Raw genomic sequence first — 23088 nt, 5'->3', positions numbered from 1 at the left:
TCAATCATATGGTTTTATTATCAGAAATAATATTAACAGTCACTCGAAAAACAAAATATCTCACTATATCTTGTATATATCTTATCCATATCTATATCTTGTAAAACGAAATTATTCCGTTGTGTCCTTAACTTCCATCAGTGACGTATCTGTTTCTTCTACGGTGTGTTTGGAAGACCAATTACTCCGGGATGTGCTGTAAGAAGAAATTAGATGATGAGAGGCAAACACTAGAATAAAACTACTTCTTTATGGCACATAATATATTGGGTTTGAGCGACAAATAACGCAGCCCAACGCCACTACTATGAAATATAAAGATTTTTGCAGGTGGAAATGTTAAATGACGTTTCACAACAATGCATCTTTTATGCAGTTGTTACTCACGTGAAATATAGAAAAATGATTCATTTTACATAGGAAAAAATATACGATGTCCCACGATATACAAAACTTATCAGTTTCATCGTTATATATAACACTTAACAGTTTTCGAAAGTATGATTGATGAATATTTGAAAAAACTATCTAGATTGATACGATCATTTCTCAAAGGAATTGTATTAATATTTTTCAAAGAATCAGCTGTTCTGGGAAGGAAAAGGATACATTGAACTGATTATATTATGGAAAGTTATTTGTAATCTGAATTATCCCCTAAAAAGATAAAGCCGGCCACCGCTGGTCTTCGTCAATCGATTGTGACATGGTCGAGAATATTCCTATCGGCTTCAGAAGACTTCCATTAGGATATACAACAAGTAGATGGGGCTAGTCTAGTTGAAAGTGTGGTACGAAGTCAACTAATAAGGCGATAGAAGTTCAATTATTGGAATTTTTGTGTTGTATTAGCAGTCCAGTAAATGAAGTCGAGTTTGTAAAGCGTGATCAATTATTCTCGAATCCACGAGAAAACCGTTACAGCATCGTTATGAACGAATATTCAAATAATGAGCAATTCAGTTTGATTCAAATCAAATCCAATACAAGATCTGAAACCATCCAGCATTTTTCTAGATGGTTTGTCTTTATCGTAATCTGTTACCTTGAAATATGCAGGTAGGTTCTTTGTATAGCATAAATAAGTACCAAGAAAGGGAATCAGGAATTTCCACCCCCAAGGAGGAAAAATAGGGGTTTGAAGATTGTATTGAATGTCTTCAGTTTTGAAGTTAGAAACCTGAAATTTTGATTTGATAAAAAAATATTGTAACTGTTTGTTAATGTGACAAAGCAAATTCTACACTGGCGAAGCCGCGGGCAATAACTAGTACTTTTATATGATCACTGAAATACACAAAAAACTTTTCCCTATTCAGTTCGTATTCCAAATATTCGTTTTGGAATTGAATAAGAAATCATTCACAGGATTGAAACACAATATAATTCGTATAGGTTCAGTTACCTTTCTTGAAATGGATTGCCTTCGTTCAAGAAAGGAAATCAGGAATTTCCACCCCCCAAGGAGGTGAAATAGGGGTTTAAAGATTGTATTGAATTTCTTCAGCTTTGAAGATTGGTGGGAAGATTGGTAAGAAAATCAATTGAGAAAATCATTTCTGTTGGAACTGAAACAACTGACTGTTGAAAAACAAACAATAAAAAACATCGGGGTTGCAAAACTTTATTCGTCAATGTATACTTAGTATTATTATATTAAAGATATGTCGACTATCAAGTTTACCGCTTCATCATGATATCTAATCTAACCCATCAATGTTACTCATGTGAGTGTTACATAAGTTTTGGGAAATGATTATAATAAAATATTCTTGAAACTTAAATCCAATTCGAGATTAGGAGCGTTATGAGTGGAATTGTATGTCAATACCGTTTCGTTTTTTATCGCCATGTAACGTTTTCACTAATCGATATCTACTGAGGGCAATCGATAACTTAGCATAAAACATAATTGTCATAGAACTTTCAGCAAAAATATGAATAAACGGTAATTTTGTTTGTAAGGCTTGCACACTTGCAGATTTGGACTACTGATGAAGATGTGAACGACCGAATTCCAATAGTGACATGAAGAGGTAAATTATTGAATATTACTGGAGTTCTACCCAACACTAAACCGTTATTTTTAACATCCCGACACGTGTTTCAATCACCAAGTGATCATCTTCAAAGGGAAGATTAAACTAAATTTACATACAATGTTGTCCTTATTTATACCATAGATACCTCTGCTAGCTACCTGCGTATTGATTGTCTTAAAATCAATTTTTCAATATTGCCTTAGTCAGGTGAATCTGATAACTAAATCTATTATTTTAACAAGCTATATAGTAAACTATTAAATTGATGCATATAGCCGTTGCTACGTGGTAGGAGATCATAATGAAGAAAAGAGAATTGAAACTTTCTTTTTATTTACCAATTTTTTTTGTAACTATCGTTACAGGAAATAGAAGTCAGTAACGGTTTCTCGAGGGGTATTGTAAATTATATTACGAGGACGAAAAATTCTAGGTTAGGAAAATCAGTTCCATACCACCAACACACGAAGAACTTTGGAAAGATTTTCAAGGAACTAGGTATAGAGGTAGTATTTAAAACAAGTCATACACTACAGAGCTTTTTTTACCAATGATAAGATCAATCGAGTCTCTTCTAGATGACAGGCGATGCCGCTGCAGAGTAGGACAAGAACTCTCAACGATGCGATTACTGGAAACAGGGGTTCCACAAGGTGCAGTCCTTTCGCCACACCTCTTCTTGGTATACAGAGCAGTGGTGCCCAAGCCAAAGAACAACTTCAAGAATTTGGCGCTCTATGCGGACGACACAGCTCTGCTGGCGAGATCAACAAGCCAAGCGCACGTCATCAGATACTTGCAGCAACAGGCTGATAGATTAGAGGAATGGGCCAACCTGTAGAAGATCAGTATAAACCCTGACAAGAATCAGGCAATACTGTTCACCCGGAGGATGGTACAACCGGAAGGAATCGTCATCTCCAAAGGAAAAGAGATTCCGTGGACCAACGAAGCATGCTACTTGGGGGTCAACCTAGATTAATGTTCAGGTCTCACGTACGGCAGAGAATAGGAATGGCGAGATCTGCCCGACAACACCTATTACTAATAATAGGTCGAAGAATCAACATGAGACTGAAAGTGAAGCTACTGATGATAAAGACCGCAATACTACAGATAATCCTGTATGCCTTCACTACCATACAGAAGACAGATCCAGTCGTTTATGAACGCGTGCGTAAGGGCCGCCGTAAACGCTCCAAAATATGTACCGGATAGGTACATATTCTGGGTTCTAGACCTGAACATACACAACTTAGACACATACATGAGGAAACACGCAGAGGACACGTTTGACAGAATTCGAGCAACCCAGCGCTAAGCGACCTACATAACGCACTTAACATGAAGTACCCCAGATTCCGACAGAGGGACAAACACAGGGGGCCAACGAAGCAGAACCAAAGATCACCCCCGAGAGTCGCTGTCAGGTGGCTCCGGTAAGTATAAAAATTTCTCAACCGGACCTCAAGTTAATCTCATTTTCAGATTCACTATTTATAGGTCATTCGAGTGCTTTTACCTATCCCCTCTTCCCTGTCCCCGCTTCATTGGTTTTAGCGGAAGCTGACGTTCAGCGGGAGTTGGTCGTGTTTCGCTTGACTAGAGGTTTCCATATGTTGCGTATCTCTACGCTAGCTTGGCTAAATGCGTTTTAAACACATATATGCGGCTTCTTTGAATTTTCACCTAAACTTCCTTCCTTGTGGATGATTTCAGCTTCAGCTCGCTGGTTTCTCCTCGCTGTGTGTGTGTTTCTTATGCTTGGCAATGCGAACTTTCAATGGCCTCTTTGTTTCACCGATATATGATTCTCCGCACTCGCAGGGTATCCGGTAAATTCAATTCTTGGAATCGCAGTCCGCGTTTGGTGGCCTGGTTTTTGTGAGGCTGCTACGGATAGTGTTTCCAGAACTGAAGCTGGTTCGGATGTTATACTTGGACCCAATTCTTCTTAGCCTTTTCGACAATCCTCTGACGTGGGGAAGTACAAGTAATGGGTGTGGCGGCTTCTCTTCCTTGTGGAGCTCTTGCTGTCTTCTAGCTAAAGCCTGTTCCAACATCACTTTGGAGTGATGAGTACTTTAGATGAATGGTAAAGTAGAACTCCTGTGAATGATATCTGAATTTCATTCCATAACGAATGTTTGGAATACAAACTGAGTGGAGAAAAGTATCTTCTGTATAATTCAGTGTTCATGTAAAAGTATTTGTTTCGAAAGATTTTTTTCTTTCGTGTAATTCAATGTTTATATTGAAGTAGCTGTTTCAGGAGGACTTTCTTTCAGTTTGTGTCTGAAAGTTGCTTCTTTGCATGATTTACACATCCATGTATAGAGTTACTTATTTTCAAATTGATTACTTCCTTCCTTTCTTTGGAAGATTCCCACATTTTTTTGTATCAAGATGGAGTAGTAGAAAGCCAAAACTTTTTTTCACAAAAAAATGTTATCTAACTAATAATTCATGTTCGCCAACAATGAAAAAACTCAATTTTCCAAATGAACAAACACTATGATTTCAATTCACTCTTTGCCCACATACACTGTCGCTGCTAAATAATTTTTTTTTAATTGAATCTGTACAACTTCGCTTTGAACCAACGAATCGAATTCATGCATCAAATAAATGTACGTAAATATTTCATTCTAGCAAAAACAACTGAACAATTAATATGCCTAACAAATATTACTACAAACAAATTGAAATTGTGAAATTTCCACAAATATATTCAAATAGAAGAAAAAATTAACGATAAATTAATAATCAATAATATACGATTAACGTTATGTCACTACTATCCTATCCGAAACTCATCCAATCTTGCTGATATTGATAGCAATGTTTTGTAATTGTTGAGTTTGGAAAATATTCCGAATTATTTTTCTATCGATGTTGAATTTGTTTGGTCGAGTATGGATAGAAAAACTATGGTGGTGTAATTTTAATCTACCTACTCACCTACGCTTGATTCATGTTGATAAATCTCAGAGAATGGATGTTAGTACCTCGATTGTTATGAAAATAGATATTATACATATGTTCGTGTAAACGTAGACATTCTTGAATTATGATTTTCCCAAGTTCGTTTAGTTTAGCTCTGTTGGGCTACATTCAAAGCATCTGTGTATGTTATTGGAAATTTCTCGCATAGTTCTGTATCTGTAGAGTAGGGAGGGTGAGTGTAGGCCTGGAGCACTTAGGCCACGTGTTACCCATTGTACATCCTCCCAAGGAGTTGTCCTCCTAGGTTATCGTGCATCCTGGCCTTTCCAGGAAGGGGGACAGGTCTCTGGGAGACATCTCCTTTATATCGTCAGGTGTAGGCCAGGACTTGCCGAACATACACTCTCTTATTGACGATAACTCCGGAAATTCGCATAGGACATGCCTGACAGTTTCATCTTCCTGTTCACACACCCTGCATAGAGGTGTGTCCATTAGCCCCATTAACCCCTCAACATTTTGAGGTGTTTCTTTAGTTGACAGTCCTCAGTCAGAAATCCTATTGTTGAGTGTAGATTTTTCCTGGTCATTGCCAAATATTTCTTTGGCGCCAGCTACACAGGGTCGCCCAGGGTGATCCTGGCAAAACTGCATCCTTTAATTTCATCCCATCTCTTTAGGGATTGAGCATGGGTGTGACGTTTGGATAGTTTCGCAATTGTCGAAGTCATTAGGCCGTAGATCGGCAATGCGATTACCTTTACTTCTATCGTGCCCTTTAATCCACCTCAGAATAATGTTATTATCTACCGAGGCTTCAACTGAATCTTGATGATACTCTAGTACTAAACCTGAGGAAACACGTTGTCTGTTCAAGGCTACTAGGGCTTGTCTGCTATAAGTGCAGATTGTTATTTTTTGCCAGAAATTCCTTTCCTGGTTATTCATTTTGTGACGATTGAGTTACCAGCCAGTTCTGTTTGAACCACGCTGGTATTTTTTCCCATTTCTCACTTAATCTTTAGGCTTCTTTGGTTTTTGAGCCGTCTGTATATATGCGTATTGCAAATGTAGCATCTGACTCTTCTCGCATACTTTTTTATTTTATTTGTATCTGTAATGTGTTAGTTAGTATTCATATTCTTTTGATCTTTATGTTTGATGGTTATCCGTAATTATTTTCTATAGTTTGAACGTCATAACTGATCGTGTTCATTTCTTGGACACTAAAACAGTTTTCTGAATAAACCACTCCAAGTAGACAGTGCCTTCATACTGCCTGATCGTAAAAAACCTGTTATCGATCATTTCGAAGAAGGTAGTCAAATCTATTCCATTAACAAGGACCTAATGAAAGTGAAATACTGAACATATTCTGAAAATGTTCCTCTCTTAACACTGTTTCTACAATATCTATTCCAGGTGTTGATTCCTAAAAATATACTGTTCAGTTACATTCATAGTACACTATTCAGCCATAGTACACAGCCATAGTACACTAGCCATAGTGTAGGTTATAGTACTGCATAATTTCGAAGATTTCCAAGTTCAGTATGAAATTTGAAGCTTCATGAAAGACTTTCTGCATTCATGATTGGCCTTCATATTCCTGGAATATTTGATAAAATCAATGAAGTGTCTGTCCTCTTCAGAAAATAAGTCATTGGAGTAGGATACTCAATCTAATTTCTCTAATGAAGACCAATAACCTGTTATCTACCACATAAAATCTACAATCTTATCAGAATAAAATTGTGGGATTATATTTGAATGGCCTTGGTATTGGTATCGATATTCTCCTAGAAAATACTATATTTCGTTCAGAAGAGATCATCGGCTATCCATGTCAATTTGATGAAGCTGGTAAACGTTTAATCCAGATATCACAGGGATAAAATCGTCATACTCACTCCGGTTCTATCTCGCTTGAACAATTTTCACACCTTTCTGTTTCTATTCTGGATTCCTAATCTCACCAATTTTATCAGATACCCATGAAGCATTTTATGGTATGATTTTTTATAGAAATTCATAACTAGTGTGCTTCATTTTTCCCAGTGCTGATATATTCATGCTTTAGTGAATTTTAAAATGAAACTATAACTAGTGGTGAAGCAATCAAAGGTATGCAATAAAATTGAACCAACCTTCTGAAAGGAATCTGTCCTACCAAAGTCAGTTCTGTTATAATAGAAGTATCACGCCGAACACTGAGATCCTGTATGCTAAACAATTGAATGAATGATTTCTTTTTTCAAATTTTACTGAAATGCATGGATAAACTTATATATAATCAGTATCATTTTCTTTTCATATTTAATAGTGATTAACATACCAAACTCCCCAACATATATTATTTGAAAGGAGATGAGATGAACAGAAAATCCGTTCTGAAGAGCAGATGAAAAAAAAATAAACAAACCAGAACTTTTCACCAGCCTTCTCTTGAAAATCTTAACTTAAGTAAAAAAGTCATTTATGGTCAATGAGAAAGTTGGAAATTTGTTTTTCTATTATTTAAAGAAAATTCGATAGAGAGGTATTTTTTAGGGTTAAGTGGAAGAACAGTTCAGTTGTTGAATTTATTCAGGAACTGAACTGAACTTCGCCCTTCATTTTCAACAAGATTTTCTTTTGGTGTATTTCCTCAATCTTTTTTTTACATATTTTTTGAAAATAATAAAGACGATTATTATTATTATTATTATTACATACCAAACTCCCCAACATATGATATGTATTCAAAAGGAGATGAGATGAACAGAAAATCCGTTTTGAAGAGCAGATGAAAAAAAAATAAACAAACCAGAACTTTTCACCAGCCTTCTCTTAAAAAACTCAACTTGGGTAAAAAAGTCATTTATGGTCAATGAGAAAGTGGGAACTAGGATTTATTATTGAATATGAACGAAATGAACTCATTAGTTTTTCACCTATTATTATTAATCTTCATTTTATTATAACTTCCATATTTTTTTAAACTCAATTTCTCTGACTTGAAAAAAAAGAAGTGAAAAGCTAAGAGACATATTTCAGTTATTCTGTTTTTCAGAAGCATTTGGATGTTGAAAAACAAAACTCTCACCTTATTTCCTTTTCTTCGGGTGAAGGAGGGGCTTGTTTACAACAACGAATCCAATTCGATGCTTTTCCACTGAAAAAACACATTGAAACAAATGACATAACATATGCGCAACTTCACCCATTGAAAATGGATATTCATTTCCAGAGTTGGAGATAAGTACGAAAATTAGTTTGTTTGAAAATTACGGAAAGCGTAAGGACAGCAAACAGAGGTGAACTTTCAGAGTAAGATTACTGTTGAAATTTTATACAGGGTGTAACATAAGTACGTTAAAATATTCAAGTGACGTATTCCTGAAACAATTTTAAGAAAAAAGTCTATATGAACTTGTGACCGAAAATGTTTCGTTTCGGAGATACGGGGTGTTGAAATTGAATTTTTTTTTCGCTTTCTGAAAATATCTCTAAAAGTTATTTGCACGAAATTCGGTACTCGGGGTTTTATTGACGTGAGAAATCATAATTTCGTATTAATTTTCATGTAACATCTAGAGGCCACTGCGTACGCTGTCATTATTCATTTTAAATTGCACTAACTTTTTTGACAGTAAACTTTTGGTACTTTTCATGAAAAAACCTAATTTCCACACCTTTTTCAAGTAAAAAAGGTACACCTCCTCAACAACATTGGAGGTGATCGTTTTCGAGATATTTACAATTTTCTATATCGATGCATATTACTTTATAGCCAAATTTGATTTCAATAATTTTTGTCACTCTCCGCTTGCAAATTAAGTTGATTAAATCGAGTAGGCTATGAAAGTTTGTTTATTAAAATAGAAGTTCTCTGTCGCATTTTCAACTATTAATTGACAAATTCACAGTTCAGAGTTTATAAAGTGATTTTTTGGTATACCATGCCCGACTTAACGAATGCCTAAATGGCTGATATGGTTTTTGCATACGGCTTGAATGACGGAAATTCAAACGAAACCAGACGCATCTATCAGGAAAGGTATCCCCAACGCGTGACTTTTTGTGCAGCGACATTTACGAATCTTTTCTGGCGACTTTCCGAATCTGGAAGCTTTGAAACAAATTCTGCAGTAGGACGGCCACGGACTACAAGAACTGTAGAATTGGAGGAGGCGGTTCTCGAAGAAATTAGTGAACATCCAGAGACAAGTACAAGAAAAATTAGTCAAACTTTAAATGTGAGTCACATGACAGTTTACAGAATTTTAAAGGAACAGCAATTATATCCTTATCTTATTCAGCGTGTCCAGGCACTTACGCTACGTGATTTCCAATCACGTATCGAATTTGCTCAATGGCTTCAAAGAAAAGTCGAACAACACCCGCAAATTTTATCGAAAATCCTCTTTACAGATGAGGCTAATTTTTCAAGAAATGGTATCATGAACTTCCATAACAACCACATCTGGGCGGAAGATAACCCACATGCGATAACGCAAACTCATTTCCAAGACAGATTCTCTTTTAATGTATGGGTAGGCATTATTGGGGATTATTTAATTGGGCCCTATTTTCTTTCCTTACGTTTGAATGGAGATGCTTACCTACATTTTTTGGAACACGAGCTTCCCCAACTTATGGAAGATGTTCCCATTGGTCTCCGAAATCACTCTCAGTTTATGCACAATGGAGCTCCTGCTCATTTTAGTGTGATAGCAAGAAATTTTTCAGACGAATCATATTCCCAACGATGGATAGGAAGAGGAGGCACTGAGCATTGACCCCCAAGGTCACTGGACCTCAATTCCGTCGATTTTTTATTTTGGGGACACCTAAAATCACTAGTTTATGCCAGCCCCATTGAAAACGACGAAATAATGGGGTATCGCATAATAAATTTTCGAATGTAAACAAATAATGAGACAAAAAGTTACATCGGAAATAAATTTTAAGGGTTGCGTTTTCCACCCCTTACAACCATGGGGTAAACCAAATAAATTACTGGCTAAGTGTCTTTTTGATGGTACAAAACGTCAGGTTAATTTCAATATTATAACTTTTTCAGTACTTGTGAAAAAATTGTTATACAAATTTTATGTACCCCCTTTAAGGGGCTGTAAGGAATGCTCCAATGAAGTTTCTTTATATAAAAGATCCTATCTTTTTTCGATGAGGAATTACCTCCTTAAATGTTTTACGCTTATTCAGTTATACCCTGTATATTTCTATATATTCAAACTGATTTTTATCATTTATTTATTATTCACCAGTATCCTCTACGACTTATATGTTTTTATATATACAAACTGATTTTATGTATTGAGTGAAAATTAATTAATTTGAATGCATTTATAAACTACATTATAGATTAGGTGAAACTTTGTCCACAAGAGTACTCTCATGACAATGAAGTATATTCTCTCTCTCTCTCTTTCTTCCTTTCTCTCTGTCTTAAACCATTTACAAAACCGTGACACGTGGTTCACTATACAATAGCTTCTTCAGGCATGTTCAATACTAACCCAAGGTTGCCGTTTTGTGATTTCTTGAGTGTAAATCTCAAAAAAAAGTGTTATTCAAATGTGTTGAAATTTTATTGGCAGTGAGAAAGTGTCTTGAGGAATCTTCAAGCTTGACTCTAACCACTCCCACTGCAAAACATTTTTTCATCGATATATTCATGAAATTTCAGCTTATTATCATCAGTGAAAACACTGAAACATTTGTTTATAATAATTGTTTTGTTACCAAGAGTTCGAATAATGGAGGTTCATATTTGTTTTCGATCAGTCAACAACATGGTGGTCTACAGTTAATTGTATGCTTGGGGAAAAATTTCTGGTTTTCTACTCCTCCATCTTGATACAAACATGTGAAAATCTTCCAAATAAAGGAAGAAAGCAATCAATTTCAAAAATTTACTCTATACAAAGATGTGTAGATCATGCAAAAAAGTAACTTTCAGACACAAACTGAAAGGAAAAGTCCTCTCTGAACAGCTACTTTTATATAAACATTGAATTACATGAAAGAACATTACTTTTGGAACAAATACTTTTGTAGGAACGCAAGCACTTTTCTCTATTCCGTTTGTATTCAAAACATTCGTAATGGAATCGAATCAGATACCATCCACAGGATTCCTACACAATATCATCAATTAAAGGAGTATCACATTTTTGTATCAACTTTATTTTTGAAATTGAATGCTTTCTTTCTTTCTTTGAAATATTCTCACATTTTTTTGTGTATAGATGAAGAAGTAGAACGCCAAAACCTTTTTTTTTCCAAACATTAATCTCTCATAAAAATATACCTTTTCAATCTAACATCGTCAATGTACAGTTTACGATAATATACCGAATTTTTTCTTACTTTTGTACATTTCCATCATCCGCTGTTATTGAAATCAATGTAAAATTTCTGCAGGGAGTATAATCGTAATTCCTTAATGACATATGAAGGTAGAAACTGTTCTTGATGGCAGTCTGTACCTGAAACAGATAAAATTATACAAATTATACAAAAGATAAGCTATTAAGTCAAATGATTGGTTAAATAAGGTCTTAAATTAGGTTTTGTCATGTGAGGTTAAGTTCACAGCACCCTGGTCACAAAAAGTTTATTAAAAAAAAACGATCAGTTTATTGAGAGAATGATCGTTCAGGAGTGATGGCGAAAGTGAAACCCTGCTGAAACTTGATTCAGTAAACGGCGGGCAGGTACAGAGTCCGTACTCTGCTGTTTCATCATTTTCCAAACAGAAAATCATTTGCATAATGTAAGATACTAAATATATATATATATATATATATATATATATATATATATATATATATATATATATATATAAAGAATACTCTTTGTTATATGGTCGAGCTTTCGAGAATGTTTATTCCCTTTATCAAGACATCTACAATAAATTGATAACATTGAAGCAAAATTGTAAAACAATAGATAAAAAGTACTTACTAACTTGAGGTTATATTAAAAAGTCGAAAATTTTACTGAGAAACACAAAAAAGTCCTTTTCATTATGTAGAAAAGTGTCACACATTAAAATTTTTTATGGTTTAAAGAAAATATATATATAAACTTTATTCAGAAATAACATTTAGAGGATTTGAAATTTTAAATTTTATTTTAACGGCCATGCATGGCACTTACTAGTGGCGTGGTAGCAACTAGAAAGAAAGGAAACAGGAAATATCTGCAAATTGATAATTGACATTATGACATTTGAAGTTTAACATTTGAAAATTGACAATATAACTAAACCAGGATTACCAAAAGGTATACCAAACAACAGTGATTACACTAGCAGTCTCAAAAAGTATCTGAAAATGGATACAGTGCTGCCAAGTACTCATAAAAGAAGTGAGTAACAAGACTCAACACTACCTCCAAACTCACACACTATCTGTTACTTTGGGAACCTGGGGGAATCAGTTCCAATTTCAAGATATAATTATAAATATTACTAAGATTGTTAATCTCAGTCTTTTTGTTCATATTGTTTGTATTCCTTTTGATAAAGAACATTTCTTTAAACAGCCGTTTCTGTAAATTACTTTCAGTACACAATACTCTAACTTCGGTGTAATTCATTGTGTGTTTTGTGTTGATGACATGTTCAACCAATGCACATGTAGCTTTGTTCATATTACAATCACTTTTATGTGACGTTATACGTCCTGATAAAATTCTAGATGTTTGACCAACATATGTCTTATCACATGTATGACAAGGAATTTCATATACTACATTAGACTTTTCTAGGGTTTTCAAAGGAGTTTTAATTTTGGAAAACAGACTATTCGTAGTAGTGACAATGTATTGAGCAAATTTAATATTTTCACTCTTGAAAACGTTCAAGAGCTTGGGTGTTAAAGACTGAAAATATGGTAAGGTTTTGAAAAATAATGAAGTTGGAGGTATATCTCCACTGTTTGATAAATTTAAATTATTATTATTTATGGGGTTAACTAAATTATTTGAAACAGTAGTCACTGTGGAAAAAGAGTTAAAAAGTAATTTATTCAAAAGTTTGCAAGGATATGAATTTTCAAGGAGAATACCTTTTAGTTCTTTTATACAATCATCTTTGAAAAGTGGATGTGTCAGATTGATCACCCTGTGTTTCATGGTAAGGACTAAATTTATTTTCATCTTTGTAGGATGGTATGAATGGTAGTTCAGTAACCTGTTGCTTGCGCATGGTTTCCTGTACCATCTTGTTCGTAGAACGTTATCTGTGTTTCTGCACACTCGCATATCCAAGAATGGTAAACTGTTGTTACCTTCCTCTTCAGCTGTGAATTGCAGATGTTCGTTGTAACTGTTAAACGTTGTTAATGCTTCATCAGTTCTCCCACGAGGCACAGATAGAATCAAATCGTCCACATAGCGTTTAATGAAAGGAATATTAAAAGGGATTCTATCCTTTACATTCATAATTAAGTCATCTAGTACAAAGTTTACTAGAATTGGGGAAATGGTTGACCCCATTGGGGTACCAAAAATTTGCTTATAGAAAGTGTCCTGAAAAACTAGGACATTAGAGTCAAAAATAAATTCTAAAATTGATTTTAAATTTGGAAAATCAAGCATACAATGCTGAGAAATGATATCCCAGTGGTTTTGTAGGCTATTAATTATTACATTTAAAGGCAAATTTGTAAAAAGTGAAACTACATCGAAACTCACTAGGACATAGTCTTCAGGAAGTTTATAATCATTAATAAAATTACTAAAGGAAATTGAATCTTTCACATAAAATTCGTTGTCAGTGTTATATGACATTGACAAGATATTAGCCAACCATTTAGCCAGTTTGCTGTTAGGTGAATTAATTGATGACACAATGGGTCTCATCGATAGTTCAGGTTTGTGTACTTTCGGTAATGAGTAAAATCTAGGAATTACTGCATTATAGATAGTCAGCTTTTTGGCTGTGTTTTCATCCACCAATTTATCCTTCTTAATCCTAGAAACTATTTTGTTAGCTTTTTGCTGTAAAGTGCTGACTGGATTATGATTTAACTTTTTATAATATTTAATATCACTAAGTAATTCAAAACTTTTAGTAGAGTAGTCCTATTTGAACATTATGTGTATGTCCAGCTTGGACATACACGGACTATATTTATAAAAGATACCTCACAGAGGTTTGCTTTTTTCAAGTACAAACCACAAGCACTACAGAAAAATCCTTAAGGCTCTCTTAGAGCGGTGTCTGTGCGAAAATTCTGATTCATATTGCATTTGAATCGCTGAAGATCAAATGAAAAAATGTTCTCGGGAATTTTATTCTGCAAAAACGCCGTTCTCCAAAGGAAAGAGTTCTTGAACAGTGAAATTCGTGGTGTACTGAGTTGAACCTCATAACAACAGTGAGCTGAGCAGCCACAGTCCGTCGCGTATTTCTGAAATAAACCGCTCTTGGTGCAATCAAATGTGCCAAGTCACTTGAACACCTGCAACCTTTCTTCCATGTTCCAGACTATCAATGTTGCAAGTCAAGCTCGCGTCTCCAATCAGAAGGATGACTTTTTTCTGGATGGAATCCAGCAGCTTCAGGTTATGTTTTGGGGTGAAGCTCCATCATACATGAGAACAATACTCAAAAGTAGCTCTGATCTGAGCTTTATGAAGCATCAAAAGCAGCTGAGGTGTGTACAGTTTTCTGGTTCGGAACAGTGTTCCAAGCTTTTGAAAAGCACCCTTTGCAATTTCAGCGACAGGATATTGCCACGACATATTGGTGTCCATTTTAACTCTCAACAAACCTAACGAAGCAGGAAGCAGAATTTTCTGACCTGACATTATTATATCCGGTTCGGAGACATTTATCTTCTTGGAGAAAACCGATGCCTGGGCTTTTGTGGCATTGAATTGAACCTGGATACTTTCACACCAATTCGAAATTACCTATAGATCCTTATGAAGATATTCAACCTTCTGCTGCCGGTGGAGATCTGCTTCCGCAGCCGATGTCCTGGGATCCAAATGTAATGACTGGATGAGTTGTAATGACGAGATGTTCATCCAGCAGTAGTACCATGCTGATATCAGTCTCTTGAAGCTTTGTTCATGGCATGGAGCTGTGACTAGTTAACAATCTTTCTCTTAGACGAAGGTTTTATACATGCCATCGAGCCGCGTAGATATCAGTCGAGTCCCAGACACAATAGTGTTTGGGTTGGATCTTTCCTGCACTGATGAGAGGTAATACCTCGGAATCGGTGGGTAGGTGATCTACCTAACTGGTCCTGCTGCTGGATGAACGATAAACATTTGCAAGACTAACCACTGTTAGGTATTTTGCATAAATATCTGTTGGATATAATTCAGTTTCCGGCGTGATATTAGCCGGGGTAGTAGTTATTTTCCGGCAGGCATTCACCAGAACCTAATGTGTAAGTACGATAGGAGAGATGTATGTTTCGAGATTTTGCTCCGCAATATTTATTTTCTCATATGTTTGTATTTCTCCTCGCTAGTCTTCGAACGAACTTCATATGATAATTCAGATTGAGACTAGGACTGTACCAGGCGATTGTAGTTGACTGTTGGAGGCAACTGAATAGAAAACGTAGAAATTATTTGTCTGTCCGGACACTTGAGCTTATAAACTCGAAATTATTTCTCTATATTGTCCACTTTATCTTCGGTATCAAAAAGGAAATTAGATAAACTGGCATGTGGCCTGAATGCCACTTCCACATTGTTTTTTCTGAAAAATACCTAGATTTTCTCTATTCTTTTACCAAAATAAGTTGAAGTTACAAATGTCTTTATTTCTGGTTGTTTCATCTGGGTTGTTTGATCAAGAAATATGTAACTTTACCATATTTTGGTAAAAGAACAAGACAGTAGGTTGGTGAGTTGTCGTGAGTGGTCAGCTCTACTCAGTCAAACCGAGCGCTGTGCGAACCGGTGGTTCGATCCGCAAGGCCGGATGATCTATTTTCATTTCCTATCCCCCAATTCGTGTTCGGAATCACACGTTGAAAGGTAAGACCTCGTTTGTCCTTATCTCGCACAAGTTTATACTTTTGAGAATTGTCGTTTATATGGGGCGACAGCTGGTTAACGAAAAAGCAGATTTTTTTTTGAAGAATGTCGGGATTTTTCAAAAGAAATAATATGAAAGGGGCATTCAGGCCACATGTTGGTTATATAATTTCATTCATGATGCCAAATATAAAGTGGACAAGCTGGAAAAATCTGGATTTAATAAGTGTCTGGAGTGTAATAGTGTCTATGTGGGATAGATAATGTTGGCGAAATTTCTCAAAACGGTATGCTGAACATGAAAGGTCCTTCAGACTAGGTAAAAAATATTCAACGTTTTCAAACCATTTCTTGGAATGTAGCCACAAGTTCCCGAATCTAAACGATACGGAAATTATGCACTATGCAAATTCATAAGCAGGAGAATGGCGGATATAACCTGCCAAATGACCAAATCGACCGAGTTGATTCGCCAGTTTTCTGGTAAACAAAATCAAGGGACTCAGTTAAGTTATCACAGTGGTATATAAATATATAAGGGTTAACATTGTTAATTATTTTATCTCATTTTATACGTTCAAAAATGTCCTTATTTTGTATTCATGTTTTCATCAATATATCGAAGGAGATTGCAGATATCCTCAATTTGACAGTAAAATAGGAAATTCGTTTAAACAAATGTTGAGTTATTTCAAAATTCAGGAGACTTCAATCACCAATAGTTATAATTTTATATTGTGGCTTACAAAACGAGTGGTTTGACCAAAGTTCGCTACAAAATATTTTCTCATATATAAACAAGAAGGTATATTGAGTGACTCAATATCACTAAATTTTTAAATTTTGAATTTCTAGTTTTCACACTGACTGGTAGAAAATTGAAAAAAAAAACCTTTCAGATTTTCATTTCAATTTTATGCTAGGAATTATTATTCAATAACTTCATTTCAATTAAGGGCAAATTGAATAGTTCACTCTAAAAAGTTACTGCGTAATATAAACCACTGAAGACTCCAATTAGTCAGTAACTTGTCGTATCCATGAATTTTGCCTACAAATTGAATTGTCCAATGAAAAAAATTGAAAGGGTAAACCTCTTCGTTACCTTTTCTCTCACGCATACTTCAGCAGGAGGCAGACTTTTCTCTCGTCGGACAGACGATCAGTGTTTAGTATGCCTTAGGGCCGGTTTATCAATATGTAGTTAAATGCTCCTGTTAGCTACCTCGAAGCTAAGCTTAGCTGATAGTCAATGTTGCAGTTACTACTCAAATCGTTTATCATACCCTGACTGATGCTAATGTTTAATAACTGTTAGTTAACTAAGGTTGGCATAAGTGACTATTTCAGGGGCTTGTTTTTATTGGAGGATTGATTTTCAAAAATGACAGCTGCTAACAAAAAGTTCATGAGTTATACATAATAACCTATATGAGTTGAGAGGGCATATGAAAAACCAAAATGAGCAATAAAAGAACATCCAATTTTACCGAAACAGACAGATCACTCCTAATAAAAATTGACAATTCCTATAAATTTATCATTGAGTGCAAAAAAAACTGATGCCATCACATGAAAGAAGAAAGAAGATGCCTGGAAAAGAGTTGAATTTGATTTTAGTTCCTCTACATCAGGATCTGTAAGTCTCTACCTCATCTAATTCTTTGAAAGCATCATTACGTTTATTAACAATGTAAGGTCTTCTTTGAACTCCAATATATCCTCATCTTCGTCATTCAACAAATGGAAAACTTCTTTAATCAAACAATTATAGTAATTAACCCTTTACTTGCAAAAAGTATTTCTCAAATTATCACAAAAAACATAAATAACCTAATTACGCATGCGCGACCACATAACCACAGAATATCGGAACTGATATTCTGTGACATAACTGTCAGCTTAAATAAAAAACTATCGCTTTCTAGCGACTGTTACGGTCACCGAGACTTCAGCTACCAGTGGATGGTAACATGATAACGAAAAACAGTTTGACTAGGAGCTAAGACAAAACCGTTAGTCAAATGAAGTTAGCTGGCGATTGATAAACCGGCCCTTAGACATGTACTGTTAAGAGTATTGTTAAAATCTAACCAGAAAGCACGTACCATTCTTTTATTATGTGGAACGTGACTTAAAAAGGATGATACCAATTTTATGTATGTACATTATTGTTATCATTATTTAATCCTAGAAAAGTAACAATTAGCTCATGGTAGCTATATATGCAACGACACAAAATGACCAATGAAACAATCAATAAATATATAGAACTCAAGTACTAACCTAAGCTTTTCTCAAATTAAACAATTTCAACAAATAATAGTTCAACTTAGATTCGTTCAAGTTATCCTTCTGTTGGGTCTCCCGAGACACACATTTTTTTATATGATCAACGTTGCGGAAAATAACCCATTTCTGTATTCGAAACCGAAATATTCACTTGTCAACAACTCCTCAGTTTTGGAAAGCTATATTTTCCTCGACACACTTCAAAAAGGAGAGATGTTTAGATGTCATATTCCATTGACTATATGAATACACGTAATATATATTCTCTGAGAGTTCACAAGTGGATTATTTGGGTTTTCAAAACAGAAAAGGATCATTTTTTTTTCAAAAAATTGAATATCTATAATAATAATAATAATACTTTATTTTATTAAAGACATGCTGATACATGTGTAGAATTTGTCACAAAGTAAAACTAAAAACTAAACTAGAACTTTTCCAAGGAATAAAATCCACCATTCAACAGATACTTCCTAAGACATTGTTTGAATGCTTTCGGTGTTATACATGTTTTAATTTCGGGGGAAAGTTTATTGTACAACCTTTGCCCAGTTACAGAGGGTGATCTATATAGAAGATTAGTTCTTGAAAATGGCACATGTAAATCATTCTGCTGTTTGGTATTAACATTGTGAATTCGTTTATTGGTTTTAAAAAAGTTTAAATTACAAAATACAAAAACACACACTTCAAATATGTACAAACACGGCAAGGTTAAGATTTGATAGGTTTTAAAACAATTTCTACAACTAGATGTACGAGACACACCAGCAATACAATGAATCAATTTTTTCTGCGATATGAACACATCAGTAAAACAAGTCGATGACCCCCAAAAACATTTTTTTTGAATAGATAGCTTACAGAGTTTAGTTTACAAATTACTGATTCACAGTGTCTGCTCCAGTCAAGGCACTCATCAATGTAAAGGCCCAAAAACTTTACACACGATACATTTTCCAAAACTCTATTATTAACATTTACCTGAATGGTAAGCACTTGTTTTTGTCTTTTGTTGTGAAAATGTATTGACTGAGTTTTTTCTGCATTAAGATGCAATCAATTCATACAGAACCAGTCATAGAGATTAGAAAAAACTTCATTAAACCTTTTTTCTAGAGAATAATTAGATTGTTTGGAAATAAGTATGGACGTATCTTCCGCATACAATGTGAGATGTATGGATGGGTTCACTTTAACGATATCATTTACATATATTAGAAACAATATTGGGCCCATTACTGACACCTGAGGAACACCTACACTGATGTCAAGATAATTCGAATTACAAGTGGTCACCGTTTTCTCAGTTACTCTTGTACTCTACAACAAGTAAAGTAGAAAAATTTCATTTTTATTCAATTGATTATCCAATTTCCGAAAGAGAATTTAAGAATAGGGCAAGTTACTTACAAATAAAACTGTTCAGTGGTTTATATTACGCACTAACTTTTGGAAGTCAACTTTTCAGTTTGCCCTTCATTAGACTTCAACAGATTCTCATTCATCTACCTTCACTTATTTTCCAGATTGTGGAATATTATACACCCCATAAAACGTCATGAAACATTGACTCATCCACGAAAAATGTCTTTCAAAGAATAATTGTCTTATATATAATTAAAAAGAGATTTTTTCTATTGCTGAAGGATGCATTCCGATACTAACCTCTCCATTTAGGAAACAATAAAGTATAGCGACGAAGAAGCCTTGGAATGTTCCCAAAAAGTAAGAGGTAAACGACCAAAGGGCAAACTTCCATGCTTCGTTGAACTTGTAGTAGAAAAACAAAATGTGCGATATTCCCATGAGTGGAAGTAGGAAAATTGCTGCTCGTACGGCTTTTCTGAAAATGAAAGCTTATTGATGAAAAGCATATATCAAAGGACGAGAATTGTAGGTTGAATGAATAACTGATTTCCCAAGTATGCAAATGAAAGCTTTCTGTTCGCCACTAAATCAATCATTTTCTCAAATTATTATTCCAAAAGCAATTTCAGTAATGATTTTGTTCGTGTGTCGGAGTCAATTTGTATTTTTTTGAGATATTTTTTCACAATCCGTTGCCAACAAAAACTGGCAGCTGTTTAGGAACTCGTGTTAATTGAAATTGAAGTCAATAATTTCATTAATGAAATTCGACTCAATCCAGAAAATATTTCAATTGTTCTGAATGTCAAACTTTTCTTCAATTACAGTTTGTCAATCAATACAGCTCTTTGAACCCGCTTCGAATATAATTCATATTTTCAATTCACAGTTGAGTTTCTTTTTGATACTACAGAATTTTCCATTATTTATTATGAACAAATTCAGTCCTCTTCCTTCAACTTCAGCACGGTTTATGATGGACGATCTAGAAGAACATTAAAAGAGATTACGTTTCGGAAAAAAACTTTTTGGTTCCATACTCATAGATCTTTAGAATGGAAAGAAAGAAAGTAAAAAGCCAAAAAGTTTTTTCTTCCATAAATACGGAAAGAAATGGTGAGATATTGAAAAATAACTTGTGGATGCTCTCTAGTAGAGCAATAAGTATTAATGTAGAAGACATCACAGTGAAAGGACTGGTCATGAGGGGATATCCACAGGGAGGGGTCTTATCACCCCTTCTCTGGAACATAGATCTGGACAACCTGATTAATCACCTTACCAAAAATGGATTCTGCACAATTGCATACGCAGATGACATAGTTATCTTGCAGACCGGCAAATTTGTAAACACACTGTGCGATAGAGCGCAGGATGGGCTCAAATTAATAGAAACATGGTGTAAGGAATACTAACTGTCTATCAATCCCAAGAAGACTTAGATGGTCCTTTTCACCAGGAAAAGAAGTTTAACGGGCTTAAAACCTTTCGAAATCTTCAAAAGCAAACTAAACTTCTCTGAAGAGGTAAAATACCATGGTACTATCCTGGACAGGAAGCTAACATGGAACTCTCATCTATCTACAGAGTAGAGCAAAAAGAGCATACGTGTCTTATGAGCAATGTCGGAGGATAGTGGCACTCGCATGGGGTCTCACCCCGTGTGATTACCTGGATATACACTGCAATAATGAGACATATGGAGCCATTGCATGGGAACCGAAAGTTCTACAAGCAACGGCCATCCAAAAATTATATCAAATACAGCGAATGGCTTGTTTAAACATCACAGGAGCCATGAGAACAACACCAACCGCGGCACGGGTCTGACTCCTCTTGATGTGTACGTTAAGGAGGTTGCGTTAATGACCATGGTACGATTGCGCACGGCTGGTCTAAACCTCGAAGTAGGAATGGGTCAATTGAGGCTGGGCCTGTGGCGGGAAGCGCTTACTGCGCAACCTCTGCTGCAACCTCTGATGCAATTGAACCCAGGTTTGTGTTTAATAAACCCTACAAAATAAAAATCAAGCAGAACATAGAGTCATATGATACAAATGCAATACGGATTTATACAGACGGCTCAAAAACCAAAGAAGGCTCAGGGTGTGGAGTGTACTCCAGATCACTAAGCCTAAGAATTGAGTGGGGAATGGGAAAAAATACTAGCGTGGTCCAAACAGGACTGGCTGGTATTTCAATCGCCACAAAGAAATAACCAAAAAAGGAATTTCTGGCAAAAACATAACATTCTGCACTGACAGCAAACAAGCCATATTAGCCTTGAACGTATAACCTCAGGGCTGGTACTAGAGTGTCACCAAGATTTACTCAAAGCCTCGGTAGATAATAACATCATCCTGAGGTGGGTTAAAGGGCACGACAGGAGTAAAGGTAATCGTCTTGCCGACCCTTTAGTCAAGGAAGCGGCTGGACTAAGAATTTTAGGACCTAGTGGCACCTACGGCCTGATGACTTCGACAATTGCGAAACTAGTCAAATGTTACACCTATGCTCAATCTTTAAAGAGTTGGGATGGAATCAAAGGAAGTAATCTTGCCAGTATCACCTTGGGCGACCATGTGAAGCTGGCGCCGAAAAAATATCTGGCGATGACCAGGAAAAATCTACGCCTAATAGTAGGATTTCTGACTGGCCACTGTCAACTAAAGAAAAACCTCCATAATATGGGGCTGGTGGACACACCTCTATGCAGGATGTGTGAACAGGAAAACGAGACTGTCAGGTATGTCTTGTGGGAGTGCCTGGAGTTATCTTCAAGAGTGTGTGTTCAGCGAGTCTTGGCCTACACCTGCCGATATAAAGGAGATGTCTTCCAGCGACTTGTCCACCTTCCTGGAAAGGACAGGATGGACGATGACCTAGGAGGACAACTCCTCGTGAGGATGTACAATGGGTCACATGTGGCCTTACACTCACCCTCCCTACTCTACAGATACAGATAGAGAGAATCTAGGATGATTTAAAGCGTATTTCAAAGGTCAAAAAACTCAAGAAGTGGAAGCCTCACGATTTGATCGATCGGCAGAAATTGTCACATTTCTAGGTCTGTTCTTCTTTGCCTTTGTGCAAACGAACGAATCGTCACGTGTGATGAAGAGTGGATTCTTTACGACAACAGGAGACGTTCAGGACAGTGGTTGGATATCGATAAGCCACCCCATCACTTCACAACTGCTGAAACACACCGAAAAAAGACCATGGCTACTGTAACCAGGCTAAACTATCACAGCAGAGTTCCATCGTGAGGAAATCGGCGAAATGTACCTAAAATTGCGTCAGCAGAAATCGGCACTGGTCAACAGGAGAGATCCAATCCTACACCACGACAACGCTCATCCATTCGTTTCACAAATCACCATTCAAAATGGAACGAATAGGGCGTCGAAGTTCTACCTGA

General features: G+C 35.7%; 2 protein-coding genes across 3 annotated transcripts in view; both read right to left on the bottom strand.

Moving 5' to 3' along the window:
- Positions 1 to 23088, bottom strand: part of Pdfr (Pigment-dispersing factor receptor) — a 204470-nt gene continuing 181382 nt past the window's right edge. For both annotated transcript variants that reach the window (XM_074184423.1, XM_074184422.1), the window contains 4 exons: positions 19965 to 20142; positions 11364 to 11482; positions 8074 to 8142; positions 1 to 196 (listed from right to left, as the gene is read on the bottom strand). In XM_074184423.1, coding sequence (XP_074040524.1) covers positions 112 to 196; positions 8074 to 8142; positions 11364 to 11482; positions 19965 to 20142 — 451 coding nt within the window. In that variant the 3' untranslated portion in view covers positions 1 to 111. The remainder of the gene's footprint in view (positions 197 to 8073; positions 8143 to 11363; positions 11483 to 19964; positions 20143 to 23088) is intronic.
- Positions 11857 to 14088, bottom strand: LOC141486414 (uncharacterized). Its single transcript, XM_074184334.1, has one exon. It carries the CDS (start codon positions 13860 to 13862, stop codon positions 12405 to 12407), a length of 1458 nt encoding a protein of 485 aa, XP_074040435.1. The 5' UTR covers positions 13863 to 14088; the 3' UTR covers positions 11857 to 12404.

The sequence above is a fragment of the Leptinotarsa decemlineata genome, unplaced genomic scaffold (assembly GCF_025532065.1).
Source record: "Leptinotarsa decemlineata unplaced genomic scaffold, Ldec_3_MD MMD2_tig00026354_RagTag_RagTag, whole genome shotgun sequence".
Classification (NCBI taxonomy): Eukaryota; Metazoa; Arthropoda; class Insecta; order Coleoptera; family Chrysomelidae; genus Leptinotarsa; species Leptinotarsa decemlineata.
The sequence above is the reverse complement of the archived record's forward strand: the minus strand, read 5'-3'. Positions and strand labels throughout refer to the sequence as shown.

Excerpts from the sequence above, each read along its gene's own strand:
- LOC141486414 (XM_074184334.1), bottom strand. The coding sequence starts at position 13,862 with ATGAGACCCATTGTGTCATCAATTAATTCACCTAACAGCAAACTGGCT.